The 26,223-nt window shown below is 40.1% G+C and overlaps 1 protein-coding gene across 3 annotated transcripts in view; it reads right to left on the minus strand.

Moving 5' to 3' along the window:
• The window catches only part of LOC135205554 (uncharacterized), an 81,297-nt gene that overhangs the window by 40,235 nt on the left and 14,839 nt on the right, over nucleotides 1-26,223 (minus strand). For all 3 annotated transcript variants that reach the window (XM_064236315.1, XM_064236314.1, XM_064236316.1), the window contains exon 3: nucleotides 21,870-22,019. In XM_064236315.1, coding sequence (XP_064092385.1) covers nucleotides 21,870-22,019 — 150 coding nt within the window. The remainder of the gene's footprint in view (nucleotides 1-21,869; nucleotides 22,020-26,223) is intronic.

Consider the following 26,223-nt stretch of genomic DNA (forward strand, 5'->3'; position numbering starts at 1 on the left):
CCAGTTACATCCATTTCTAATCCTCTTAGAATAACTGTTCCTCATCTGTTCCCATCACTTTTCAAAAATCTTGACAGCCAAACTTCACACTATTATTCTGGGCAATTCTATATGTACATAGTACGTACTATATATAATTGTGCATGAGTTAAAAGCCATTAGCATATATGAGACTACATTTTTCAAAATACAAAATAGGTTAAAAATAGGGAGCTTTCAACAGTTTTACAGATAAAGTTATACTTTACAATGGCAATGTCAGAAGTAATCTTTGATATCAAGGGAGGATAAGGATATAAAGGCTAAGATAATTGCAGTTATGCTGTAAAATGACACTTATATGATAAAATGATATTGTTATGATACAATAAAGTTTTATACATACTTACCTGGCAGATATATACATAGCTATTACTCCGTCGCATTCGCGGCACACGCGGCAGGTAGGTCAGGTGATCTACCCCCCGCCGCTGGGTGGCGGGAATAGGAACCATACCCGTTTTCTAATTCATATTTTTTCTTCCAGCTGTCTCCTGAGGGGAGGCTGGGTGGGCCATTTAATTGTATATATCTGCCAGGTAAGTATGTATAAAACTTTATTGTATCATAACAATATCATTTTTATACATTCAACTTACCCGTCAGATATATACATAGCTGATTCACACCATTGGTGGAGGGTAAAAGACAGCTATTACTGAATATACAGGTAAACAACATACGTTGTAGGTAATAAATAAATAAAACCTTGGTTCCTATGTGTTTAGACGAAGGGTCGACTTCCTAGCTATTGCTAGTAGTCTGCTTCGTCTCAAGAGCCTCAGCGAGGATGTGACCTATGGCTAAGAGTTCTTGTAGATCTGTCAATGGGGTCTTATCCACTTACTTGACAGAATCTAGTGGTCATTTGTCAATGGGGTCTTATCCACTTACATGACAATACACCAATGCCTATTGGCATAATTTAAGGAGCACAACACCGATCCCGATCACCTGATCCTAACACGAGGGTTTGTGCTTAATTTGAAAAGAGCTATCCCCAAACTCATTTCAAATAAACCCAGAAAATAATACACTTATGTTAAAAAAAAAATTAAAAAATAATTCACTAGTTAAGGATCAGTGTCGTCTCCCTATCCAGCAACGCATCCGTGGACACGTATAACAAAGAGAGAAGGATTCTCTCATAGGCCCACTTGATCTCCTTCGTGCAAAGAGGAGTCAACACAGAGTTGCATCTCCCGTTATTACAGCTAATATGTCTCTCACGACATATTGTTATGGAAAGAACAGGAATTGTTAAAAGCCCGCACTTCAAGCGCTTTTAATTCTTAGCTGTTTGAAGGAATCATCGAGTTACTCAAGAAGTGCTTTAGAGATTCCACTGTTCCAAAGAAGACCAGGGCTTTCTTTGAAATAGAACTCTTCTGGATGAAGCCCAGAGCCTGGCTTGCGCCTGGCTGGCGTCTTGCGCCTGCCTGGCGTCTCGCGCCTGGCTGGCGCCTGGCTGGCGCCTCGCGCCTGGCTGGCGCTTCGCTTGCCTGGCGCCTCGCGTCTGGCTGGCTCCTCGCGCCTGGCTGACTTCTCCCCACTTGCTGGAGATTCGAGCTTGTTAAGAGTCTCGATGAAAACTGGCAATGTCCACCTCGGACACTTTATTTGCCTGATTTATTCGCCTCTAGCGCATCTGCGCCAGATTGGAGGCCTACTCCTTCTCCTCATCAGACAATGACAGTGTTTATTTGGACTGTCTTGCTCTGGCGTCTTTACGCCTGTTTGGCATTTGGCGCCTGATTGGCGCTACATTGTCCGAAAGTCTGAACATCCACAATCGTTTATCAGGAGAATGGAAAAGGGTGGAAGAAATTCTTTCACTTTGAGCTTATGGCCTCCGTAACAAGGGGAGGTAATTTTAGTCAGCTACATCCAGTAGACGATAGGAAATCTAATAGTCCGAGAGACCAGTCTTCCTCCGAGGAGGATCATACTTGATACTTCCGTTGCTAACGAGCACTCTTCCTACATGTTGAAGAGTTCTCTTGTTGCAAAATCTTCCCTATCCTTGCACGAAGGCAGGGAAAGAGCCTGGAAGTCTAAGGAGATTCTGAGCTGAAATTGGGAGGATTCCTGATTTCTAGCTCTTTAAATATCTCTTCGAACCTTCTGGGAAGTGGTTTTTTAAGCCCTCATCGTATTCCAAAGACTCTGTCAGCAAACGTTTAAACCTTATCTCCTTTTGTAGATGAGAATGTAAATACATTGCCTGGACAACAAATCCTTTATCTGAAAGCGTTGATCCAGGAATAAAAGGTTTTAGTTCTTTTGCCAAACATACCATGCTGGCAGGAACCCATTGCCTAGTCTTTCTAGAATTTGATTCCAGATTCCAAGCCCAAAATTTCACTCGTCATTTTGGTCCTTTAGTACCAAGAGAAACATTGATGAGGAGCAGTTCCATCTTGTCAGAACACGGAATCTGAGGCCCAAATAGGATCCCATTGTAATTATAAGATCACCTAGTCTTGTCGTATAGAGGTATTGTATAAGATCCCGAAGATCTTAATGCTCTGCTATCTCCAATTCCCTTTATAGAGACAGAGTATATAGCCTTTTACTGCGTTCTTTGATAGCAGAAAAATACAAAGGTGATTCTTCCCTCTGAAAGGGAAGAAAAAACCGCTATGTGGTTCACAGAGGTATCGGAAGAGGACAGTTTCCTCATTCCCTCTAGCACGATCTGCAGTAATCATATATCTTATTCATGACTACTGTCATTTACCTTGAAACATCCTCTCATTCATGTCCACTTCTGGTCAGTCTGCACGCAGACAGACTCAGAGTGGAGAGGTTGTTAAGGTCCATTTAAAAATAGATGCTGAAAGAATATTCAGACTGTCTTGGAAAAGACTTCAAAAACTTGCTGTGAGAAGAACGTGACCTCTGTGAATCTAACCTCTCTAAGTCTAAAATGAGGCATAACGTATTATCCTCTCTTTCTTTGATGCCATTTGTCTTACATTCTGTAAAGAGTTTATATTTTAGGGGAAAAAAAGAAAAAAAAGACTAAATTTTATTCCCCTTTCTATAAAATAAAGATGGCGTAGATTGCTACCTCTCTCTTATATTCTTTCTTCCCGTCCTTGTGCCTGGGCAACGAGAGAACGGAAAATTCTATCATCGTTATTCAGCAAAACAACAAATTATTATTATCCTATTCTCCTAATAAATGATCCAGGATCGAGGAGAATCATTCAAGATTCCTATCCTAGGACATCAGGCCGTAATGTACAGTTCAAATACTTGAAAAAGCTCTTACAATACTGAGAGCTCTTACGAGTCTTTTCCAGTACCAAAACATTACAAGGTCTCCCTTGTTATATGTTTACATAGGAGTAGGATAATATAACATCCTGTTAATAACAATGAAAGAGGAGAAAGAGGAGCTGCATGGTTCAAGGGACTAGCCGAAACGTGCAATAAAAAAGGGGTTGCCAAGGTCTTTCTAAAACCTGCACCCAGATTAACTTATGAGTCCGATATATTTTCTATCACTTGTCCCATAAGGTTGAGGAAAGCGAGAGACTTCTAAAGATATCGGTTCTCTTCACCATGTAAAGGTCTATAAAGCAGAACCCACTTATCCTGACACGTACTACGTTTGCCTGTGCGATATCTAGAATAATTGTCAGTAGAGGGTTGATCTGGCAACGCAAGTTTCTCCCAAAACAACTTTTCTTGCCAGGAAAGAAGTCGCTCACGCGACCACTATATCACCTGACATGAGAAGTCTGTTCTTGTTAGAGACTTCCGCAATTTCAGTTAATCCTGACAAGGGCCACGGCCGCCTGTGCGATAACTTGTCCCCCTGTCAGGAAAAAACTGATCTTGTGTCAGTTCTCAAAGAGGAAACTCTTGGAAAGTCTGTCTCCAAATACTGAGAAATTGGAGATCCTGATGTCTTGCGCCTGGTTGGCGCCTCGCTCCTGGGAGGCGTCACGCTTCTGGCTGGCGTCTTGCGACTTGCAGCGTCCTCGCGTTTACCTGGCGCCTCTCTCCTGGGAGGCGTCACGCGCCTTGGAGCGTCCTCGCGCTTGCCTCGCGCCTCTCTCCTGAGAGGCGTCACGCTTCTAGTTGACGTCTCGCGCCTCGAAGCGTCCTGGCGCTTGCCTAGCGCCTCGCTCCTGGGAGGCGTCATGCTTCTGGCTGGCGTCAACCACTTTGGAGCGTCCTCGCGCTTGCCTGGCGACTCTCTCCTGAGAAGCGTCACGCTTCTTGTTGACGTCTCGCGCCTCGTAGCGTCCTGGCGCTTGCCTGGCGCCTCGCTCCTGGGAGGCGTCCTGCTTCTGGTTGGCATCACGGGCCTCGCAGCGTCCTCGCGCTTGCCTAGCGCCTCGCTCCTGGGAGGCGTCACGCTTCTGGCCCATTACTTGCAACCGTGGTCATGAAATCTCGATATCAAAATAAGAAGAGGTGCTGTAAGAATCCTATAATTTTACAGTACTTCCATAGTTGGATTTTTCTTCTCAATTTTCCTCTAATTCGAGTATATCGGAAGGGGAATTTTTCTTTCCTCGGTTAATTCTTCCGTATGTTAATTCCGTTCTTATTATGAAAAACTATTATATACGTAGTATAATCCATTCAGGGAAACCATTTCCCACTAAAAGAATGTTTCCCATTCGACTCATACAACTTCTGCGCAATATCCGATTCTAAATACGGTTGTGTCGTTTCTCGAAAGACTTAACCATAGCGTAGTCTTGAAGTGAATCTCTAATACATCTCTCTTCTCACTAAGTATGTACTCTAATAAGACATGCTTTCGTAAGTATTAGTGCATTAAATAATATAATGTTCTGCTGCATTAGAATCCTTTAATCATGTTATCTACAGTAAACAGCATTGAAAGGTTGTAATATCTTTCTTATTGAAAGCTTCCTAACAAAAGGCAGACAATATTTATTTATGACAGCTTAGGTATTCCCTCAATCCGAGGCTAAGACCACGATTGTAGGGAAGAGATACGGTTAGTTATCCCATTCCGCAGGAGAGAGAGCTGTAACCGACCGCTCACGACTGAGAACAACATGGTACTGCCGCTGGTCTCTCTCTCAATTCAAAGCGAAAGCAGTCTTCGAAAGCCGACTGGCCTTCCCTTTCCAGAGTTGCCAGTTACTCCATTTAATAAAGGAATCTATTAAAATTTTTATCGAGCTTCAGGAAGTTTTATATAAGCATAATTAAGCGAACGAGACTTCGACAAGTCTAGAAACTAAATAGGTGTCGTCTAAACAATCCTTTTAAACAATTTCTTCCTAGGAAAGTCCTAGAAGGGTACTGGTAATTCATGGAAACCTCTTCTAACACGAAGAAAAATGTTTCTATCCTACTCTCAATTCACCAATAAAGATATGCTTCTCCGATCACTTCTCGAAGACACGAAAGCATCATAACTCATACTCTAGCGTAATAGAATACTCTATAATACTGTTACATTAAGGTAAACCGTATTAATTTAGGAAATTTTGTAAGGATTTCAGTTGACCATTATAGCATAAATTTTGGTATGTGAGTATGCCATGCCATACCGTAGCCTAAGGCGATTTGTCCTAAGCATGGTAGGAGCTAGAAGCTTAAAAGTCATACATATATGCTTTATCACTCAACGAGATCCATATAATTCATTCGATTGACAAATAATCTAAATCATTCTAATCAGAATATATCTATATCTAAAAATGCACCAATGGGGAATCTTATGTTGAAATAACAATTTCATACCCCCATGGAATAGCGTTCTCGTCTAGTTGTGAAAAAATGTTCGAACAATGACTTTATCACAAATGTTATCGAATGATCTCTAATATTAGAAGGCGCTAAATCGTCGCCTGATTCGAAAGGTGGATCGATTAAAGTCATTCTCATTTTGAATAATTCTACCAGAAGGCATTATACGAGGATCTTCGTCAAATTCATTCATTCGAAGTTCTCCTATCCAGCATGGAACAGTAGGCATAAAAAGGGAGAAACACTGTTTTAGGATGCCTTTCCAATGGCTATCCCTGGCAGTCTGGGACGCTCTACAGAACCTGCCGAGGGGACGCCTGACCGGTGGGGATTCTCTGAAACCTCCTTACGGTTTTCGACATTCCTTCTCCTCTGGGCTTGTGAGCTTGGAAGAGGTCTAGACCTGAGAGCGAGACAGAGCCGATCAGACGCACCCTCCATTGTAATGGGGGAACACTATATTCACTTCTTACGTTCAAAGAGTTCGCATTTGAACTATATCCAAAGTCTACAATTTGCAAATATGATATTGTAGATTCTGCGGAGTAAGAAGGTGATGAGGATGCAACAACTACTAGTACAGGCGGTCCCCGGGTTACGACGGGGGTTCCGTTCTTAAGACGCGTCGTAACCCGAAAATCGTCGTAAGCCGGAACGACGTTCTTGAAAACATGTCCACAGGGAAAATTTCACTACTAATTTGCAATTTTTCTTAGGGCCGTATCTCTAAAATTATCACTAATTTACTTTTTTCATGTGCAACACTGTGTATTCACAAATTACTGTATATTTTCATTAAAATACAAGAGAGAGAGAGAGAGAGAGAGAGATTGAATTGAGTCTGTAGGCAACTTTTTCCCCCTCCCATAAATACATATATTTCTCCAGAGAAGAGAGAAAGAGAGGACTGTGCAATTATGTTTGTCTGTCTATCTATTCTTTTGCTGAGAGCGAGAGAGATAAAAGGAAGAAATAGAAACACCAAATGTATGACAAGTATCTTGTGGAGAGAGAGAGAGAGAGTTGTCCTCACAGTATTTAAAAGAGAGAAATGGAATGATTATTGTATTTAAAATACTCAGATATGAATTTTGTACTTACAGTTAATAAGTATTATTATTGGAAAATATTAATGATAAACTTATTACATACATGTCCATGAAAATGATCTCATCTCAGTAAGAGAGAGAGAGAGATCTCATCTCAGTAAGAGAGAGAGAGAGAGAGAGAGAGAGAGAGAGAGAGAGAGAGAGAGAGAGAGAGAGAGAATGACATAAAACCATTAAATTCGTTGCCCATTGTATGGCATTAAGCTCCGAGTGTCACTCGAGTTGAGTTAGGGAAATTGATACAGAAAAAGACAAAGGGAAGAATTTTCTTTTGAAATTAGTTATCGTATTATTACTACTTCTATTATTATTATTATTATTATTATTATTATTATTATTATTTGAAAATATAATAAACACATGCATCTACCATAAAAATTCTCTCATCTCAGTAAGAAAGAGGAATTATCCTTACAAGTGAAATGGAAAGGTCATTTTCATCTCTTTAAAATACGACCATTATGAATTTTGTAATTAAAGTTTTATTATTACTATTATTATTATTATTAAATAACTGAAATTATCAATAAACATTTTACATACTAGTACATAAAAATTCTTTCATCTCGGTAAAAGAGAGAGAGAGAGAGAGTGTTTTATCTCTCTCTGTTCTCTCAAAAAATACTTATAACGCTTCCAGCGAAAGAGAGGGATTGAGTTACCACAATGACACATTATTATCTTGTGTGGCAAAAGAGAGAGAGAGAGAGAGAGAGAGAGAGAGAGAGAGAGAAGAGAGAGAGAGAGAGAAGTTAACCTTAATTAAAAGTGACATGGATAGATTAGTACGTATTGTATTTCTTTAAAATACTATCACATATGAATTTTGTAATTACAGTTATTATTATTATTATTATATTATTATTATTTATTTGAAAGTATTAAAAAACAAATAGTACAAGTACATAAAAAATCTTGAGTCTCAGTAAATGAGAGAGCGATAGAGAGAGAGGAGAGAGAGGAGAGTGGAGAGAGAGAGAGAGAGGAGAGAGAGAAGGGGGGAAAATTTCAAGACCACACGAACCCTCATTGCAACACTGCAGCTCTTCCCCCAACTCTTCCCCCAACTCTTCCCCCTCGGGCTGTCACAGAACTTGATATATCTGACAGTTTTAGTACCTGCATCTGAGGAAAAGGTTACAGAGAAGACTGGGATTTCCTTCATTCTTCTATAATTTTTTAAATATAAGCTAAAATCTTACTAATTCACTATGGTATTTTCTTTAATGAATTGATATTATTGCTGTATAAATTAATATTAATATTTGAAAATAGTAAATCATTTATTTATCATACGAAAAAAAACATACATCTTTGTAGGAGAGAGAGAGAGAGAGAGAGAGAGAGGAGGAGAGAAGAGAAAGGAGAGAGGAGAGAGAGACGAGAGAGAGAGAGAGAGGAGGAGAGAGGAGAGAATTATTATTTTTATGGAGATACCGAGTTACTGACAGCTATAATGAAACATTGTAATGTAATATTAAAACAGAAGAAGAATTCTAAAAAATACATATGTATTTGTTGGCTTCATGATCGCAGTCTGATTAATTTTATATTTTATGAAATGTATTTAGTCATGAAAATAAACATCAAAATACACTAATTAGTGATTATTTTCATCAGAAAATACAGAGAGAGAGAGAGAGAGAGACTGTGCTAAACTATAAAGGATTCTTATCATAGTATGTGTTTTTTAAAAGCGTCGTAAACTCGGAGCGTCGGAAGCGTCAGCGTCGTAACCTCGGAACAAGCGTCGTAACCCAGGGCGGATTTTTCAATGAATATTTAAGAAAAAGCGTCGTAACCTCGGAACGTCGTAAGCCGGACCCGTCGTAACCCGGGGACCGCCTGTACTGTTACTACTATAATTGCTCGTTAACACAAGAGCTAATAAAGCTTCTAAAGGATAGTTACTTTTCTGACTTCCCCAACTAGGAAGAAAGATATACATTTCTCAATCAAACTAACACTTATTTGTATTAACGAATAAATATAAGTAATTCCCTTTCATGAAAGTATAAGTAATTCACTTTCGTGAAAGTGCATGAGTGTCTACCGAAAACTTTGGTAGTTACACGTCACTAATCTTCAAAATTTTCGAAGTTAATATTATCAAAAAGTTAACAAAAGCGTATGCCGAACCAAAGATCCATTACTTCCCTGTAAAAGTTAGCCCAGACGATCGATGGCGATGAAACACGAAAATCCATCAGGAGGAACTGCAAACGTTGTTTACATTCCAAGCGACAGAAAAAATATGAATTAGAAAACGGGTATGGTTCCTATTCCCGCCACCCAGCGGCGGGGGGTAGATCACCTGACCTACCTGCCGCGTGTGCCGCGAAATTCGAATTTCTGTCGGGGACGACGGAGTAATAGCTATGTATATATCTGACGGGTAAGTTGAATGTATAAAAATGGAAATTTATAATAAAATTAATATTAATAATAATACTTACTTATATATGTAATTTAACTAGCCATAAATCCCCAAAACTTCACCAAAATTTAACCACATTGACAACCCTGTTACCTCCTATTCTGTCCGCCAGTTGGCAACTGTCGTTTGACAGTTACAAAACCTTCCCTTGAAAATTAGCTGGGCTAGGCAGATCATGGGGTAGGATGGGTGGAACTAGATAAATTATAGAGGTAAGTATCATTAATATTAATTTTATTATAAAAATTCCATATTAATAAACATTACCTTAATATAATTAATCTAGCCCAATTAACCAAATTGAAAAGGAGGAAGGAATCTGAATACAATTTCCCTTGGACAGAATAGGAGGTATCAATATAATCCAATTAATTGAATAGAAAAAAAATTAACAAAAGGACACAAAACAACAAAGAAATATAAATCTTATGCTGAGTTAATAACTCAACCCAAAGTCTAAGATACTAATAACTCTCTAAGTCTACTACCATAATGCCAACGAACTGCAGTAGCAATGGAAAAGAAGTAAGTGCATAGTCAATCTGTCTGTACAAAAGTCAGGTGACCAACCGGGTGACAAGTCAGACGACACCGGGGACAGCAAGCTGCACCCCAATGACTTCATTAAGCACTAAAACCACTGGGCGACACCTGCTCTCTTATGGATGTCTGGTGCCAAGAGAGAGGAGCACGGGAAAAATGATGACTCTGTCCAGAAGGATGAGTGCTTGAATAGTCTGAGCACTTCAATGCTAAGCGACCATTGGGAATGTAACAATACAGTCCAACATCAGCACCAGCAAAAATGTCTCATAAGCAACTCCTTACTCGCCCTGTCTGGCACCGAGAGAGAGACAGGAGAGAAGGTTTATTGGTGACTCTTTCCCGAAGGATGAGCTCCTGGATGGGCTGAGCGATTTAATGCTAAGCAAACATTGGGGTGTATCAACACAACCCAACGTCGCCAGCAGCAATACCATCTCATGAGTGACTCCTGACTCAAGCTTTTCTGGCTCCATGAGAAAGGAGCGCAGAGCGGAAGACGAATCAGTCCCGGAGGATGAAAGCCAGACAGTCCAAACTGGTCTCATATTAAGTGATCATCGGAGGATGTAACATAGCAACCGATGTCGTCAACAAGAACCCCAATGCCACTGAATGTCACCTGACCTTGCGCGAGCGTCTGACTCAAAGAAAAAAAGGTGTGAAAAAGAGTAGATGGCGAACGAGTTACCAGACGACAGCAGACGACCCATTGACTAATTCCATTTCCAGACAGACAATGAGAGAAGCACGAGTTGTAAGGGCAGGCGAACCAGTGACTAGTTCCGAATCAAAATCGATTTTGGGAGCAGCGTAGTCGCCAGTGCTGACGACCCAGCGACTAGTCCAATGCCAAGACTAACAATGGAAGCAGCATGAGTCGTCAAAACGGCCAGTCCTTGTCATCAACAAAACATATAAATGCCTAACTGCCTAATTCCCATTATAACTAAACCAAAACTGCCCACAAAAGTTATACCTAAAGCAAAAAAACAAAAATAAGATACAGGTAGCAACCAAACGTACAACAGGAAGACTACCTAATTCTCATGTCTGACGACCTGTCCTGCCATCACCACTGGGCCCAAAGAACAAAGGTCGCCTAGAACTAGAGATACATCCCTCAAATAAAAAGATGCAAAAACAGAATTAGAACACCAAGTCGCCGCCTCAAGCACCATGGCAACAGAGACGTTCTTCATAAATGCTACTAACGTAGCAATCACTCTAATACTGTGTGCTTTCAGCGCCTGACCTTCACGGGCAACCGAACTGCCAGTTTTAAAAATAAGGTCTCTGAGGAAAAAGGATACACCATTCTTCAACATAGGTCTCTTGACATTTCGGGGTGAAACGAACGGATGACAGGGACGACCCTGAATGTTCTTCGTGCAACGTAAATAGCATGAGAGAGCCCTAACAGAACAAGGAACTAACTCCTCATTCAAATTACTGACCAAGTCAACTAGCGACTTCAGAATGAAAGACCTGGAAATGGGACTATCAGACGATTCGGTCTTTCGACAAATTCGGGAAGGTATGACAAAATCATGTCTTGTCCAGATCTGGTGACAAGAAAAGAGAGTGCTTGCAGTTCACCCACCCTCTTGGCTGTCGCTAGAGAGACAAGCAAAAGTGTCTTCGAAGAGGTCTCGAAAATTGCCCGTATTCAAAGGTTCAAATGGAGGGGACCTCAACGCTTGAAGGACTTTCTTTATTAACGTCCCTGTCGGAATAGATAACCTCGGCCTTGGTCGAGATGGGGAAAAAGCTCGAATTAGATCTCTAAGGACATAAGAAGAAGAGATTTCAGGGAGCCTCGCCTTAAATACATATGAAAGCATTGACCTGTAACCCTTAATGCACGAAGGCGGTAGGCCCATCATGATGTAAATGAACTAAAAACTCCACTATTTTTGGTAAGGAAGGTCTAGAAATTGAATGACCCTGAGACCTTCACTGTCTGAAAACCGACCATTTTGCTCGACAAATTACTCTAGTTCATTGCCGTCTGGCAAGAGCCAACTATCGAGCCACTCTGGAAAAGAACCCTTCCTGCTTGGAGAATCTCCTGACAGCCTCCAGGCATAAAGATGAAGCATGTGGAGCCTCTGATGGAAACGATGAAAATGAGGGTGAGAAGATCTAATCTCTCTGGCAGACAAAAGTGGGCTCCACTTGTGCTTCCAGTAGGTCGGGAAACCACTCCTTCTGTGGCCAGAAGGGAGCAATCAAGGTGAGATCCAGATGCTTGATCGCTCTCACTTTGTTGAGGACTGCCCTCACCAGGGTGAACGGAGGAAAAGCATATGCTTGAACGCCTCCCAGTCCTGTAATAGAGCGTCTGTCCCAGCACTCTGAGGAGTTTGGTAAGAGGCAAAGATCTGGGAAACAGATCAATAGTGACAGGCAACTTCTTTCTGAGGCTGACAAAGACTTCCTGGCAAAGTGTCCATTCCGACATTTCGTTCGGTCTCAACGAGGCATCTGCTAAGATGTAGTGATGACCCAGGATAAACTGAGGGACCAACATAATCTTACTTTCTTCTGCCCAACACAGGATTGATTGGGCTTCTTGAGTGAAAAGGTCAGACTGTGTACCTCCCTGGTTTCTTAGGTTCGAGACTGCTGTGGTGTTGTCAACGAAGATCACTACAACCAACTTTGACAGCTGATCTTGAAAGGAAAGAAGGCCTAGGTACACTGCCCATAGTCCCTCCAATTTACTGACATGATCCTCTCTTCCTCTGACCAAAGGCCTGAAGCAACTCCGGAGTCCAGATGTGCGCCCCAACCTTGATCTGAGGCGTCTGACCAAAACATTAGGTCTGGCGGAACTGAGAGAAGAGACATCCCTGACTCGAGGCAGTGAACTTTCCACCAACAGAGATTCTTTCGACACTGTGGAGAGGAGGTGACTATCAAGTCCTCAAACACAAAATCCAATGACTGGCGAAGGGTTGACTGAAGGGACCTAATCCTGAGACGCCCTCCGAGAACCAGTTGTGTAAGGGATGACAAATGGCGCAGAAGAGTCCTCCAAAGAGAAACTGGCTGCATTACGGAGGACAGAAATTCTTCTGCTAAACTTAGAAGATTGTCTATCCATTTCTGAGAGGGAGAAGCCCTCAAAATCTGGGAATTCAAAACAATCCCCAGATAAGTCATGATCTGGCAAGGGATTAGATTGGACTTGTTGAAGTTGACACAAATGCCAACTTGACAAAAAGAGACAGAACTATCATCTCCCTCCACCGGAGACATTTCTCTAGAGAGTCAGCCTGGACTAGCCAATCATCCAGATACCAGAGCATCCTTACTCCTAACCAATGCAGAATGGCTGAAACAGGAGCCATCACCCGAAAAAAAACCTGTGGAGCAGTGGTGAGGCCGAAACAAAGGGCCTTGAACTGGAAAACTGAATCTGTGAAAAACTGAAAGTATGGTCTGCTCTTCAGGTGGATGGGGATTTGCAGATTAGCATCCTGCAGATTGATGGAAATCATCCAGTCCCCCTTCCTGATGGATGAAAGAATGGTTAGAGCCATCTCCATCCGGAACTTGGACTTCAGAATGAACATGTTCAGGACCGAAAGATCTATGATGGGTTGCCAGGCACCCAAGGCCTTTAGAACCTCAAATACCCGTGAGTAAACCCCGTCAGAAGGAGGAGCTCGCTCTTTGGGATCCTTCTCCAAGAGGGCCAAAACCATCTTCTCCAAGCCTTGACCCCTGATGGAGTGAGGTGAATAACTGCTGAACTGGAGAGGACTATTGGAAACTGGAGGTCTTGAAACAAAAGGATCTCATAACCTACCTTCAGGACCTCCACTACCCAAGCATCCACCGCTCTCCCTTGCCAAGCTGACCAATGGGTAAGAGAGAGTAACAACCCTGCCAATAGCTCAATTTGTTTAAGCTTAAATGTCCATGCATGGGGAGGTGGGTGGGCTCCATCTGTAATTACTGGGTAAGTATATATAAAACTTCATCATAAAAATGTCATTTTTACATAAGTAACTCACCCAGTAATTACTTAGCTGATTCCACACTGAAGGAGGTGGGGAATCATGGACAATACTAAAGCTCATGACAGGCTAGCATTGAAACCATGCTTGTTGCTTTCTCACCCGTTGCGAGGGCTGCTGCAGATAGATACTGCCTCTGGTCAGCGGTCCTCTAAACCTGTAGTGTGGTGGTGGTTTAGCTATGAAGTGCCTCTACTAAAGTGGGACCTTGCAGTGAAGGAGTATTCTGAAGGGTGACAAAGTATTAATACAGCTTTGTGACAAAGGTTATTACCAAAGGTCAACAAAGCATACACATCTGCCCTGCCCAGAGCATAGTACTACCACAAAACAAAATTACCAGACAATGCCACCAGATACACCAAGTAATTAAAAACATGACCACTACCAAACATTAAAACTGGTGGGCACTCCAGGTACATTGTACCCCCTAGACTCCCTTAGGACTCAACACCATGTTTCAAGGTGAGAGACAGAAATAAGGAAGGAATACTTCCTACACTTCCTCACCCACCACTACGCCAGCTATGGACACAGGTCCTAAGGTACTACAATATTCATATATTGTCTCTATGTCACGTAAATTATACATCACAAACACTTGATTTGTATTTCCAGTAAGTACATTGCTTGCAGTATGGAAGAGAGAAAAGTTGTCTAAGTTACTAATGTAGCAACAGCAACTGCCCTGACATCGTGTGCTCTGATTTTCAAGAATGATAAAGTCATTCACAGCTTCTGGGAGTGCGCTTCTAAAAAGACCCTTTAAGAAGGATAATGTGTTCATTGACAAGGGTCTAGAAGAATTTTTCACAGAGCACCACAAATAACTAAACTGCCCTCTAATCTTCTTTGTATATTGTAGGTCTACTTTGCCTGGGAAACTGTTGGAGGGGTTGCCTCTACACCTGACAATAGCCTCTGCCGTCAAACCGTCAAACTAGGAAATCCCTCCGCTTGGACAAGCTTACTGACTTTCCAAAGCCTGTCAGGGCCAGAGTGGATAGACTTTGGTGGTACCTTCTGAAGTGAGACTGTCTGAGAAGACTTGGAATAGTGTGAAGGAGCCTTGCAAAATCTACAAGGAGATCAAGAAGGTCTGGAAGCCACTCCTTCTGAGGCCAAAAAGGAGCTACAAGTCATTCTGATGTTCTGATGGGAGCAAAACTTCTTTAGTACCTCCCTTATCATCCTGAATGGAAGAAATATGTAAAGATCCAGATCGGACCAATGCTAGAAGGTTCGGAAAGGGGGAGTAGAACAGTGGCAGACGGTGGTTTCTGGATGTAGCAAATAAGTCTAAGGTTGGTTTTCCCCACAGGCTCCAAAGGACGGCACAGACCCGAAGTCCAGGGTCCATTCCATAGGGAGGATCTGTTTCTGATGACTTAGCTTGTCAGTTAAAACATTGCATTTGCCATGAATGAACAGCTTGACCAATTTGGTCCGGTTCTGGTCTGCCCCACATAGAAGATCTCTCGCTATTTTGCATAGAGAAAATGAGTAAGTGCCCCTTGAAACTTTGTATAAGCCAATGCAATGGTGTTGTCTGCATCAACCTAATGTTACCGTCCTGTTGCGGACCTCTCTTGCAAAATGTTGAAGCCCTAAGTGGACTGCTTTCAACTTCCTTATGTTGATGTGGAGTCCTTTCTCCTTCAGAAAACACTTTCTGGAGACTTCTTTGTTCCCAAGGAGAGAACTCTCCAACCTAGACCTGACGTGTCTGAAAAGAAGTCTAGGTCAGGACTCACTGGGAGGAGAGATTTCCTTTCTGTAAATTTTCCTTTGGTCCTCCACCAATGCAGGTTCTCCTTTATCTCTGCAGTTATCTGGAAGAAGTGACAGTCTTGATGTACCTTCTGATCCCAGCAAGCTTTGAGGTAAAACTGCAGAGGTCTCATATGCAGTCTCCCCAGCACTACAAACTGCTTCATGGAAACCAGGGTGCCCAGGAGACTCATCCATTGAATGGTGGAGCAAGAGCAAAGAGAGAGGAACAGATCGACTTTCCACAGGCAATCCTCCACCCTCTTGGGGGATGAATCTCCAAATAAGTGAATACTCTTGAGTTGGGTTCAGCTGTGATTTCTGGAGGTTCAACAATAGGCCTAGGTCCTGAGTCATAAGAAGTGTACACCTGCAGGTCCTTCACGGGAGAACAAAGGAGCCAGTCACCCAGGTATAGCGAGAACTTGACTCCTGCTAGATGGAGCCATCCTGTCAGGGGAGAGAGTACACGTGAATAGTACTTGTGGAGCAGTCGAGAGGCCGAAACATAGTGTTTGAAACTGACAAACTTTATCTTTGTACACAAACCTGAGGTACTTCCTTGAATATAAGTGTATGGAAATATGAAAGTACATGCCCTGCATGTCTAGCAAGACCATCCAGTCTCCCTGACTGATGCACACAAGGACAGATTGTGTTGTCTCCATACTGAATTTAGTGTTTACTATGAGGACATCAATGCACTCACATCTAGCACCGGTCTACACCCTCCTGAAGACTTGGGAAAAAAGAAGAGACAGTTGTACAATCCCCTAGACTCGATGTTCTTGACAACTTCTATGGTCCCCTTGCTGATGAGAGAGGCAACTTCTTTTGAGAGAGCCGAATATCTCTCCGATCCCACGGAGTAGGCTGTCAATGCAACGGAATGTTCAAGGGTGGCCTCTCCTTGAAGGGGATGGAATATCTCGCCTTCAGCACTCTCACTACCTGGCCTTTTCATGGTCCAGCTTTCCCAGAAGAGATGTAATCTGGCCCCCACTGGGGCATGGAGGACCGGGATTTCACTTACGAGAGGACGGTTTTGCTGTGGATTTCTCCACTCGAGATGCAAACCTAACTGCACCTTGAGGCCTGTATTGTGACCTCTGTCTGCCCATCAAAAGGGCTGTGGCTGAAGAGAAGAAGATTTTGCGGAGAAAGAAGGCGAAGGCAAATCCCTCTGGCGCTTCATCAGTTTATTCAACAGATACTGTGTTGACTTTTAATGCATGTGAGGTGCCCTTGGACATAGAGGAAACCCACAGTTCCCTTTTCTTGAGGATGCCTGTTGCATAAAAGATGGCTGGTGATCGGTGGTGATGTCTTGCATTAGAAGATGGAAGATTGCAGGATGGGAGAAATGATATCCTGGGTCGTAGTTTCTTTATTCCATGCACCAAAAGGTAAATATGTACAGAGGCTCTGCAAGGCGTGCAGTTTGTGCCAAGAGAAGCAAGAAGAGTAATCATGCGCATGTGCAGGGTGCATACAGCATGACACATGCAGATGCATTCACAATAGGCAATATTTATTAAATACATGGAAAGCATATGCATTGTAAAATATACATTATTCCACAGTGGCCACCTCCTGCGATCCATCACTAACTACTTTGTCAGCGCAGGAAAGAAAATTGAGTAAATCTTCAGCATCGTCTTCAGGGAGAGAGGGATCATGAACTTCCTTGGCTAAAACCCCTATACACCAGTCAAGAAAGCTTAACACTTCAAATATTTTAAAAAGGCTCTTCAATAAATTATTCATTACCAGCACTGAAAAGAAAACCTTTGCAGAAGAGAAAGCGGATCTACAACCAGCATCAGTGAGTCCCGAGAAGTCCCCTTTGGAGGAGGCAGCCACTCTCAAGGAAGGAGGTTCTCCCGTAATGTAGGATAATTAATGTCTACATGAAAGGTGGTATACTAAAGCAAGCCTTTCCCTGTTCCCTCTTCTCAGAAAGCCGGCTCTCCACATCACGTAAGGCTTTCTTCAACAAGGAAGAGAGGACTATCTAAGGGAGCTTGATGGAGTTGCAGGAGAGAAGCACTCCGAGAAGTTATGCATTAACAACCTGAGCAAGGATGTGTAAGGAGATGGGGTCGAATCCTGATCAGGGTCTTCATCATCCCAAAAAATTGGGAATAAGGCAGGGTCTGCGGAAGGTGCCAGTAGCAGGCTTCTGTAAGTAGAAGATTATCCAGCTGATTCTGTAAAGGAGCCAGTGCCAGGTGTATGCTCGAGGAAGACTGAAATTGGTGACAGGGGCTTAGCGGAAGACGACAAATTCTGGGGTGGCGGCACCAAAACACTTGCATCTGCACTTTCAGATGAAAGTAATTTCTTAGGCACCCTAGAGTGCCTGGGTGCTGTTGAAGAATGCTCAACTACTTCAGGACTGAGGGGGTGACTGCCCATGGGCTCAACCCACTGACCTCCCTTGGGCCTCCACCCAGGGCTAAGGGAGTATGGCAGTTACCATTGCCTAAGAGAATCAGTGGGACGAGCAGCCGAGGTACCTCCTCCACTGTCACTTCACTTGCACTTTTTTCTAATTTGTCCATCAGGACTCACATCAATGTCCCTAACTGGGCCACTGTACTTACCACTAGATTCACTTCTGACCAAACTTATTTTCTAGGCTGGCGAAGCAACCGGGTTTGGAAGTGCACGAGCCAGGAGAAGCAGTAGGTGGTCTAGGAGAATGGATTGACACATATGAAGAAGGATTAATTAGAGAACAGGCAACAGGTATTAATGCTACCAGATTGAAGAGTCATAGTATGGCTAACTACAATTTTCCTATTTTTGCTCACCCCATTCCCTGTACTCGTCACATGACAAATCAATGGTACATTCCTGCCCTCTGCAATTGGTGCAAAGGGTATGAGAGTTGTATGTCAATTTGGCCATCCAGATATTGCAGCCTTTGCTGCAATACTGGAAACTAGACATACCTAACTAGACACTGCAATACCAGAAACTAGAGGAGCTAGTGTCGGACATACCCAACTAGCAATCAAGTCACAAACGTAATGAATCGTCAATTAAGGTCTCGAAACTTATACCTTAATAACAACACCAAAAGGCTACCGTAACAAAATACTTCACTAAATGGCAAGACAACCAATTATTCAAAAACCAAGCTGCTTTGTCAACACCATGTGTAGATGTTACAAGTGGCAGAAACAAATTGAGCTATTAGCTAAGTTGTTCCTCTCTCTTACTGCATATATGGGCGGATCTTGTCACCTACACAAACAAAAGAATTGGTACCGCAAATTTTACAAATTCAAGCCGAGTAGAAACTCTTAGCTAAGTAATTACTGAGTAAGTTCCTTATAAAAAACTGCATTTTGGGAAGATGTGCATTGAGATATATAGAGGAAGTTGCAGACATGTTGGAAATTATGAAATTTTCAATAATAAATGAATGTGCATTCAGGGCATCATTCCTTCTCACATTTTGAACAAAAATAGTCATGTGCAAATTCAGTTAGCAGGGGGAGCTCTACCGTCCTCTTTATATTCTATAAGCATCCTCCAAAGTTTATGTCTTCTCCTTTAAATAACTATGCAAAAGGCCTTCTATTGGTTGAAGGTAAAGCCTATTAGATTGTATTTTTATACTGATGATTACTTTCCTTGAATCTTTGAGGAAACAGACTACCATAAGATCACTGACCAGGATGATCCTGAAGCAGAATCGTCCAATAAGTGGTGCAGAAAATGGTATTTTTCAGGTACAAAATAAAGCTTTCTACAGTGCTAATCCCAAAAAAGTTATAAGCAACACTTGATTGTCGATTTGATTGTCTCCCTTTCAGATAGGTTGGCATATAATTTAGTATTTTTCAAATAAATGCCACCAATCTCTTTGTTATGGTCAGTGACAGAAACTAGCACATGTATGTCTGGTTTATCATTCCAGTATACAGAAGTAATACCTCCTTTACCCACTCCTGATGTTCTTACTATCTTTGTATGCTACCCATAGCAACAGTCCTGGAATCTAAGTGCTTTGAGTTGTCAGTGAAATGTAAAAATTTCTTAACAGCTCACAACTTTCTATTGAAAGATTCCCTGACAAAAGGTGCTGCCATGCAAGGATCTGAACAGACCAAGGGAGCTCTAAATGAAGGTTTATTTTTAAGTCCCATACTCAAAATTACAGTGTTCCCCCACTTTTTTTGTTGGGATAGGCTCCAGAACCCACCACGGATATTCACAATCTGTGGAAATGCAATATCCCCTCTAAAAACACTTATAACTACTTATAACTGTTTATTTTAAAAGTTCACTGACTAATTTAATAGTTATACCTTAAGGGGAGTGTTGATGCCATAAGGCCCCATTATACAGAAAGTACTTCATTCTACCTTATGATTGAAGGGATTTGCTTAAAATTTTTACCACATATTATGCAGTTAATACTGAAACAATACAGGTTGGGAAATAATGATATTTAACCTCTTAGTTCATAAATTTTCCATTTGAAAAAAATATTTTGAAAATAATAAGGAAAAAGAACGTTGCACTCTAAAATAATTTTCCCCCCTTGTAATTATAGATATATACTAAAGGCAGTCCCCGGGTTATGACGGTCTCGGCTTACGACGTTTTTCAATTATATTCATCAGAAATTATTTCCAGGGTTACAACGCATGTTCCAGGGTTACGACGCCTACAAACGCTGATCTGGCAGATGAAATATGACACCAAATATGCAAAATAATCAATATTTAAAGGTTTTTTTATGAAAAATGCAATAAGAATGCAGTTTATATAGTTTTGAATGCACCCAAAGCATTAAAAGTAAGGTTTTCTTAGGATTTTTGATGATGTTCCGGCTTACGATGATTTTCGGCTTACGACGTGTCTCAAGAACAGAACCCCCGTCGTAACCCGGGGACTGCCTGTAGTTGTTATATAAGCTGTAAGTTTCACTGAATTTTGGTTTAGTCATCTTGGAAATTGAAGCATTTATTTTTTAAAAAAGAAAGTTTTGAAAAAATAGCAAAAGAAAAAGATTATAGTTTATTTGGTAATAACTATGAAACTATAACAGTTAGAAAACTGATTTTTGCACTAAAACCATTTCATCAAATACAAAATATGCTCTGAAATTTACAAAATAATCAAATGAATAGAACTGTGCTCTCTCTTGATTCTTATATTAAAATTTGCATTTATGGGGAGTGCCGAGCTATAAGGCTCCATTGCAAAATCAATGACATTCTACCTGATGATTGAAGGTTATTTCCTTATAATTTTTAGCACTTATTCTACAAATAATACTGAATAAACAAAAGTCTTGTTTCAGCCTTCTTGGAAATCAAAGCATTTAGTGTTGAAAAAAAAGAAAAAAAAAAAGTTTACATTGCAGGAGGCAGCAAAAGAACAATATTTCTGGACTCAAAAATGAGAAGCAATGTTTTTGAATAAATATAATTTTCACATTCATTTTACATGCTTTTTTTGTACAATTTTGTCACTCACAGTGCTGTAAAAACATTGAACAAAGTTGTCCATGAACAAGCTAAACATTCTTTTTTTTAGCAATAATGTTTCTAGATGTGTTTATTTGTTGTAAAACAGTCAAAATGGTGTAATGCTCAATGTTTCAGTTTCACACCCTTACAGTTATGGCTTGATATATGTAATGGGTGTCACATGATAACACTGTTATTCAGTAAGGCATAAAAACTGATGAAAGATTCAGTAAACAGAACACACAGAAAATCATGAAAAGTGTGATGGTTTTCCAAGCAACTATTCTTCACTAATTACACATAAGAAAACACCTAATGAAGAAAAAAAAACAGGAAAATGGCATTAAAACAGGTAAGTGTACCCAAGTGTACCATCTGCACCAATGGTTCTGACTGAAAACTAACAGCAACAGTACTGCACTGCTGAAACATGTTACAAGGGTAGGTTTGTTAAGTCAGGCTTAAGAAATATCAGGACTTGCTGTTAGCCGTCAGATAGAGAAAACATTCCAGTGAAGGCTATACCATAGCATCTTTGTTACTCAACAAAACTTTGTTAATGATCAGAAAGCCATACTCCTAAAGTGTTTGTTAATTTGAGGTGCTACTAAACTGACATGGACAGTTATGTACACCTCTGCATAACAACAACTATGAGCCATGATGAGAATTTTTAATCTTCAACATGCAAAAAGGGTCTCACCTTTTGTTGACGAGTCATCTCTCGATTAGTTCTAAGAACACATTCCAGTAGGGTAGGATCATCCTGTAGTTGTGAGGCACGGCGATAAGATTCCAATGCTTCTGCAAAATGGTTAGTGGCATACTCAACTTCTCCTTTACGAAACCACCCCTGAAAAAGATTATTTATACAGTGCTATAGGAAAAGGGCAAATCACATACTAAATGAAACATCAAACAAGAAAATCAAAATCCCTATATGTAGTGGCAGTGAACTTCAAATGACTGGTCTTGACTTGAGCACTGCTTTTGAATATATATATACAGCATATATACTGTAGTACCTAAGGATACGAAATTAATCCGTTCCGAAGCGGCCTTCGTAACCTGATTTTTTTGTATCTTGAACCACATTTTACATGTATTTTGCCTAATTTGTTCCAAGCCCTACAAAAACACCCCAGTAAATTATTTCCAGGCTTACAACACATGTTCTAGGGTTATGATGCCTATCCGACGGAAGAAATATGACTCCAAAAAGGCAAAATACTGTACCTACATACTTGAGTAATATTCAACTGCATGTAATGTTCAACCCCATTTTTACTGCATATATTAGGACTTTAGCATTTGTCCCTTAGCAATAAGCCTAGCCTATGTTAGCATTGCTACTGTAGCCTAGTCTATGATTCTGACATCTAAACCTAAGAAGCTAAAAGCTTAGAATATGCCAATAAAATGTATAAATAATCAGTATGTACTCATTCCAAATAATTATTAATTAATCATTAACTATATATATAATACACACACACAAAAAAAGCTTCCAACCTTTTGTTTACTTTCGACACTACGAGTAGCGAACGATCGCCAAACAACCACTTTTACCTAGCACACAGTATAGTAATCATAAATTTTCATTATCTCTCTTCAACTACTGAAACAACCAAACAGTATAATAACCATTCATTTCTATTCTTTATTCTATCTTTACCTAATGGAGATACTGAGTTACTGACAGCTATAATGAAACATATAATATTAAAACAAAAGAAGAATTCTAGAAAATATTTGTTGGCTTCGATGATAGCAGTCTGATTTATTTTGTTTTATGATATCTAATTCACATTTTTTTATTAAATATATTGCATGTACTTATTTCAAATAATTATTAAGTAACCATTAACTACAATAAAAAAAAAAAAAAAATTCCAACCTATTGTTTACGTTCAACACTACGAGTAGCGAACGATTGCCCAGCAACCACTTTTACCTAGCACACAGTACAGTAATCATAAATTTTCATTATCTCTCTTTAACTACTGAAACTACCAAACAGTATAATAACCATTCATTTCTATTCTTTATTCAATCTTTACCTAATATTTTTTTTTATTAAATGTATTGCATGAATAATTTTTTCAATTTACAGCATCCTTTTACCAATAGATTACATAGAGCACGATGGGGTAGATGCTGACCAATAGGAGAGCAGGATCTTACGGCAGTGACTAGCATCAGGAACCAATGGGGGAGCGGGAGGATGGTGGCGAGTCTACTCAGTTGGTGGCGCGCGAGTTTTAAAATTGTTCTCGGTGGTCCAGGCGAATCTCGGGACTTTAAAGTAACACCCTTTCGTAACCTGAATAATTTTCGTATGCAGAGGCAAAAAAATCTTTGTATTTGCTTTCGTAACTTGAATCTTTTTTAAGTTGGGACTTTCGTATGTCGAGGTTCCACTGTATACCTACATACATACATACATACATACAATACATTCTACAACACTACATACATACATACATACAATACATACATACATACATTACATAACATTACAATACATTACCATACATATATCTTATATATATTATATATATAAATATAATATATTATTATATTATATATTATATATATATATATATATATACTCTATATATTTATATATTATATATATATATATATATTATATACATACGTATACATATACAGTAGTACCTCGAGATATGAAAGGCTCAACTTACGAAAAACTCGAGATATGAAAGCTAACACGAAAAATTTTACGGCTCTACATACAAAAATTTTTCAAGATACGAAAGGTTGTTGCTGGAAAGTCCAAGATTCGCCCGGACCACCGATAACAATTTTGAAACTCGCGCGCCGCCAACTGAGTAGACTCACCACCATCCTCCTGCTCTCCCATTGGTTCCTGATGCTAGTCACCACCATGAGATCCTTCTCTCCTATTGGTCAGCATCCTTCCCATCATGCATCTTACTATGTAGCAGCGTGCCTCGGCCACTCGATACCAGCATCGTTATCGTACGCACGCAGTATTCGTTCATTCTAACGATTTCATTTATTAACGTAAATTCGTTAGTGATTTCGTTGCAGTATACGTACTTTATCGTGTTGTGTGAGAACTTTACTCTACTTATACGTAAATTACGTACAGTATATACGTAGTCATGGGTCCCAAGAAAGTTGAAATTCACGGAAAGAGAATGCTCTCTTTGGAGACAAAGATGGAGATTATCAAGAAGTATGAAGCTGGTATGCGATTGAGTGTGATCACCAAGGAATACGGCCGAAATCCGTCGACAATAGGCACCATCCTTAAGCAGAAGGATGTCATCAAAGCAGCTACACCTTCCAAGGGCATCACTATTTTGTCCAGCAAGAGGACCCACGTGCACGACAAGATGGAATGCCTGCTTCTTGTCTGGATAAAAGACAAAGAAATTGCTGGCGATATGATAACGGATACGGCAATCTGCCACAAGGCCAGCGCTATTTTCGGCGATTTGATTGCCCAGGCCGAAGACGACGGAGGAGAAGGGACATCAACGCCAACCCCAGAGTTCAAGGCTTCGCATGGGTGGTTCGAGAAATTCCGTAAACGGACTGGTATACATTCGGTGGTGCAGCTAGGACACGAAAGGAGAACCCATAGCAACTCCATCGCAGGTCGATGGAGTTGCTATGGGTTCTCCTTTAGGCCCCATTTTGGCAAAATTTTTTATGTCTCATTTGGAGTCTGAGTTTATGTTGATGATACCTTTGCCTTGTTTCAACACCCATGGCAATGTTATTCCTTTTTAGAGTATATTAACAACTTTCATCCTAATATCAAGTTTACAATGGAAGTAGAGAACGATGATTGTTTACCTTTTTTAGATTTGAAAATTACCAGAACTAACTCTGAGTTCTCCACGTCAGTCTATAGAAAACGTACTTTTACTGGACTGACTAACAATTATTATAGTTTGTGTCAACAATCTTTTAAACTTAATACTATTCACACTTTGGTTAATAGAGCACTGAAATACTCTTCGTCTTGGCAACTATTTCACATGGAAATTACTTTTTTGTTGGGTTTCTTCAAATCTAATTCATATCCACTCGAAATTGTTAAAAAAACCAGTAACAAAATAATTATGAAATTCTTACAGCCACCAATACCTAATTTTAATGTCCCCAAAAGACTATTTTACGTCACGATCCCTTATATTTCTGACTTAAAATTTACATCCAGCCTCACACGAATTATTGAACATGAGATATCATGCCTTAAAGTTAAGCTCATATCTAGCAATCCCTGCACAATTGGTTCCTTTTTTTAACTATGAAGATCGCCTTCAGCCTTTTATGCGATCCAACGTTACATATAAATTTACATGCCCTGGATGTCCGGGCTCTTACGTCGCATCAACTCGAAGGCTGTTGAGGGTCAGATATTGCTCTCACTTGGGCTTCAGCTTTCGTACTGGTCAGAGAATAAAACAACCTGAATTTTCCAACATCAGGAATCATGCTTCTCATTGCAAAATAGAAATACAAAAAGAACAGTTTTCCATAATAGATCATGTCAAACAGCCTGACCATTTAACTACCCTTGAGTCTTTATATATCAAGAGGCTAGTTCCCTCCCTCAACAGTAATACGTCCTCAGCAACTCTGTACCTGGCATAGTTGAAGTCGTTTATTTTAACGTATCTTAGTTCATTCCACAATCAACGGTTGGTGTCTTAAGCAGTCTCTTTTAACCTGTTTTTTTTTTTGTTACTTTGTTCTTTTATATAATTTTAAGACTATTTTTTAGTATATGTGAATTCCTGTTTTTTGCAGTTTTATTGTATTTTACTTATAAATGTGACTTTATGTTCTTTCAGACTGATGATGCATATATATAGATATATATATATATTATATATATATAAATATATATATATATATATAATATATATATATATATATATATATATATATATAATATATACATATAGTATATATATATTAATATATATAATTATATAATATATATATAATATATATATATCTATATATAATATAATATAATATATATAATTATATCA

This window comes from Macrobrachium nipponense, chromosome 24, assembly GCF_015104395.2.
Source record: "Macrobrachium nipponense isolate FS-2020 chromosome 24, ASM1510439v2, whole genome shotgun sequence".
Classification (NCBI taxonomy): Eukaryota; Metazoa; Arthropoda; class Malacostraca; order Decapoda; family Palaemonidae; genus Macrobrachium; species Macrobrachium nipponense.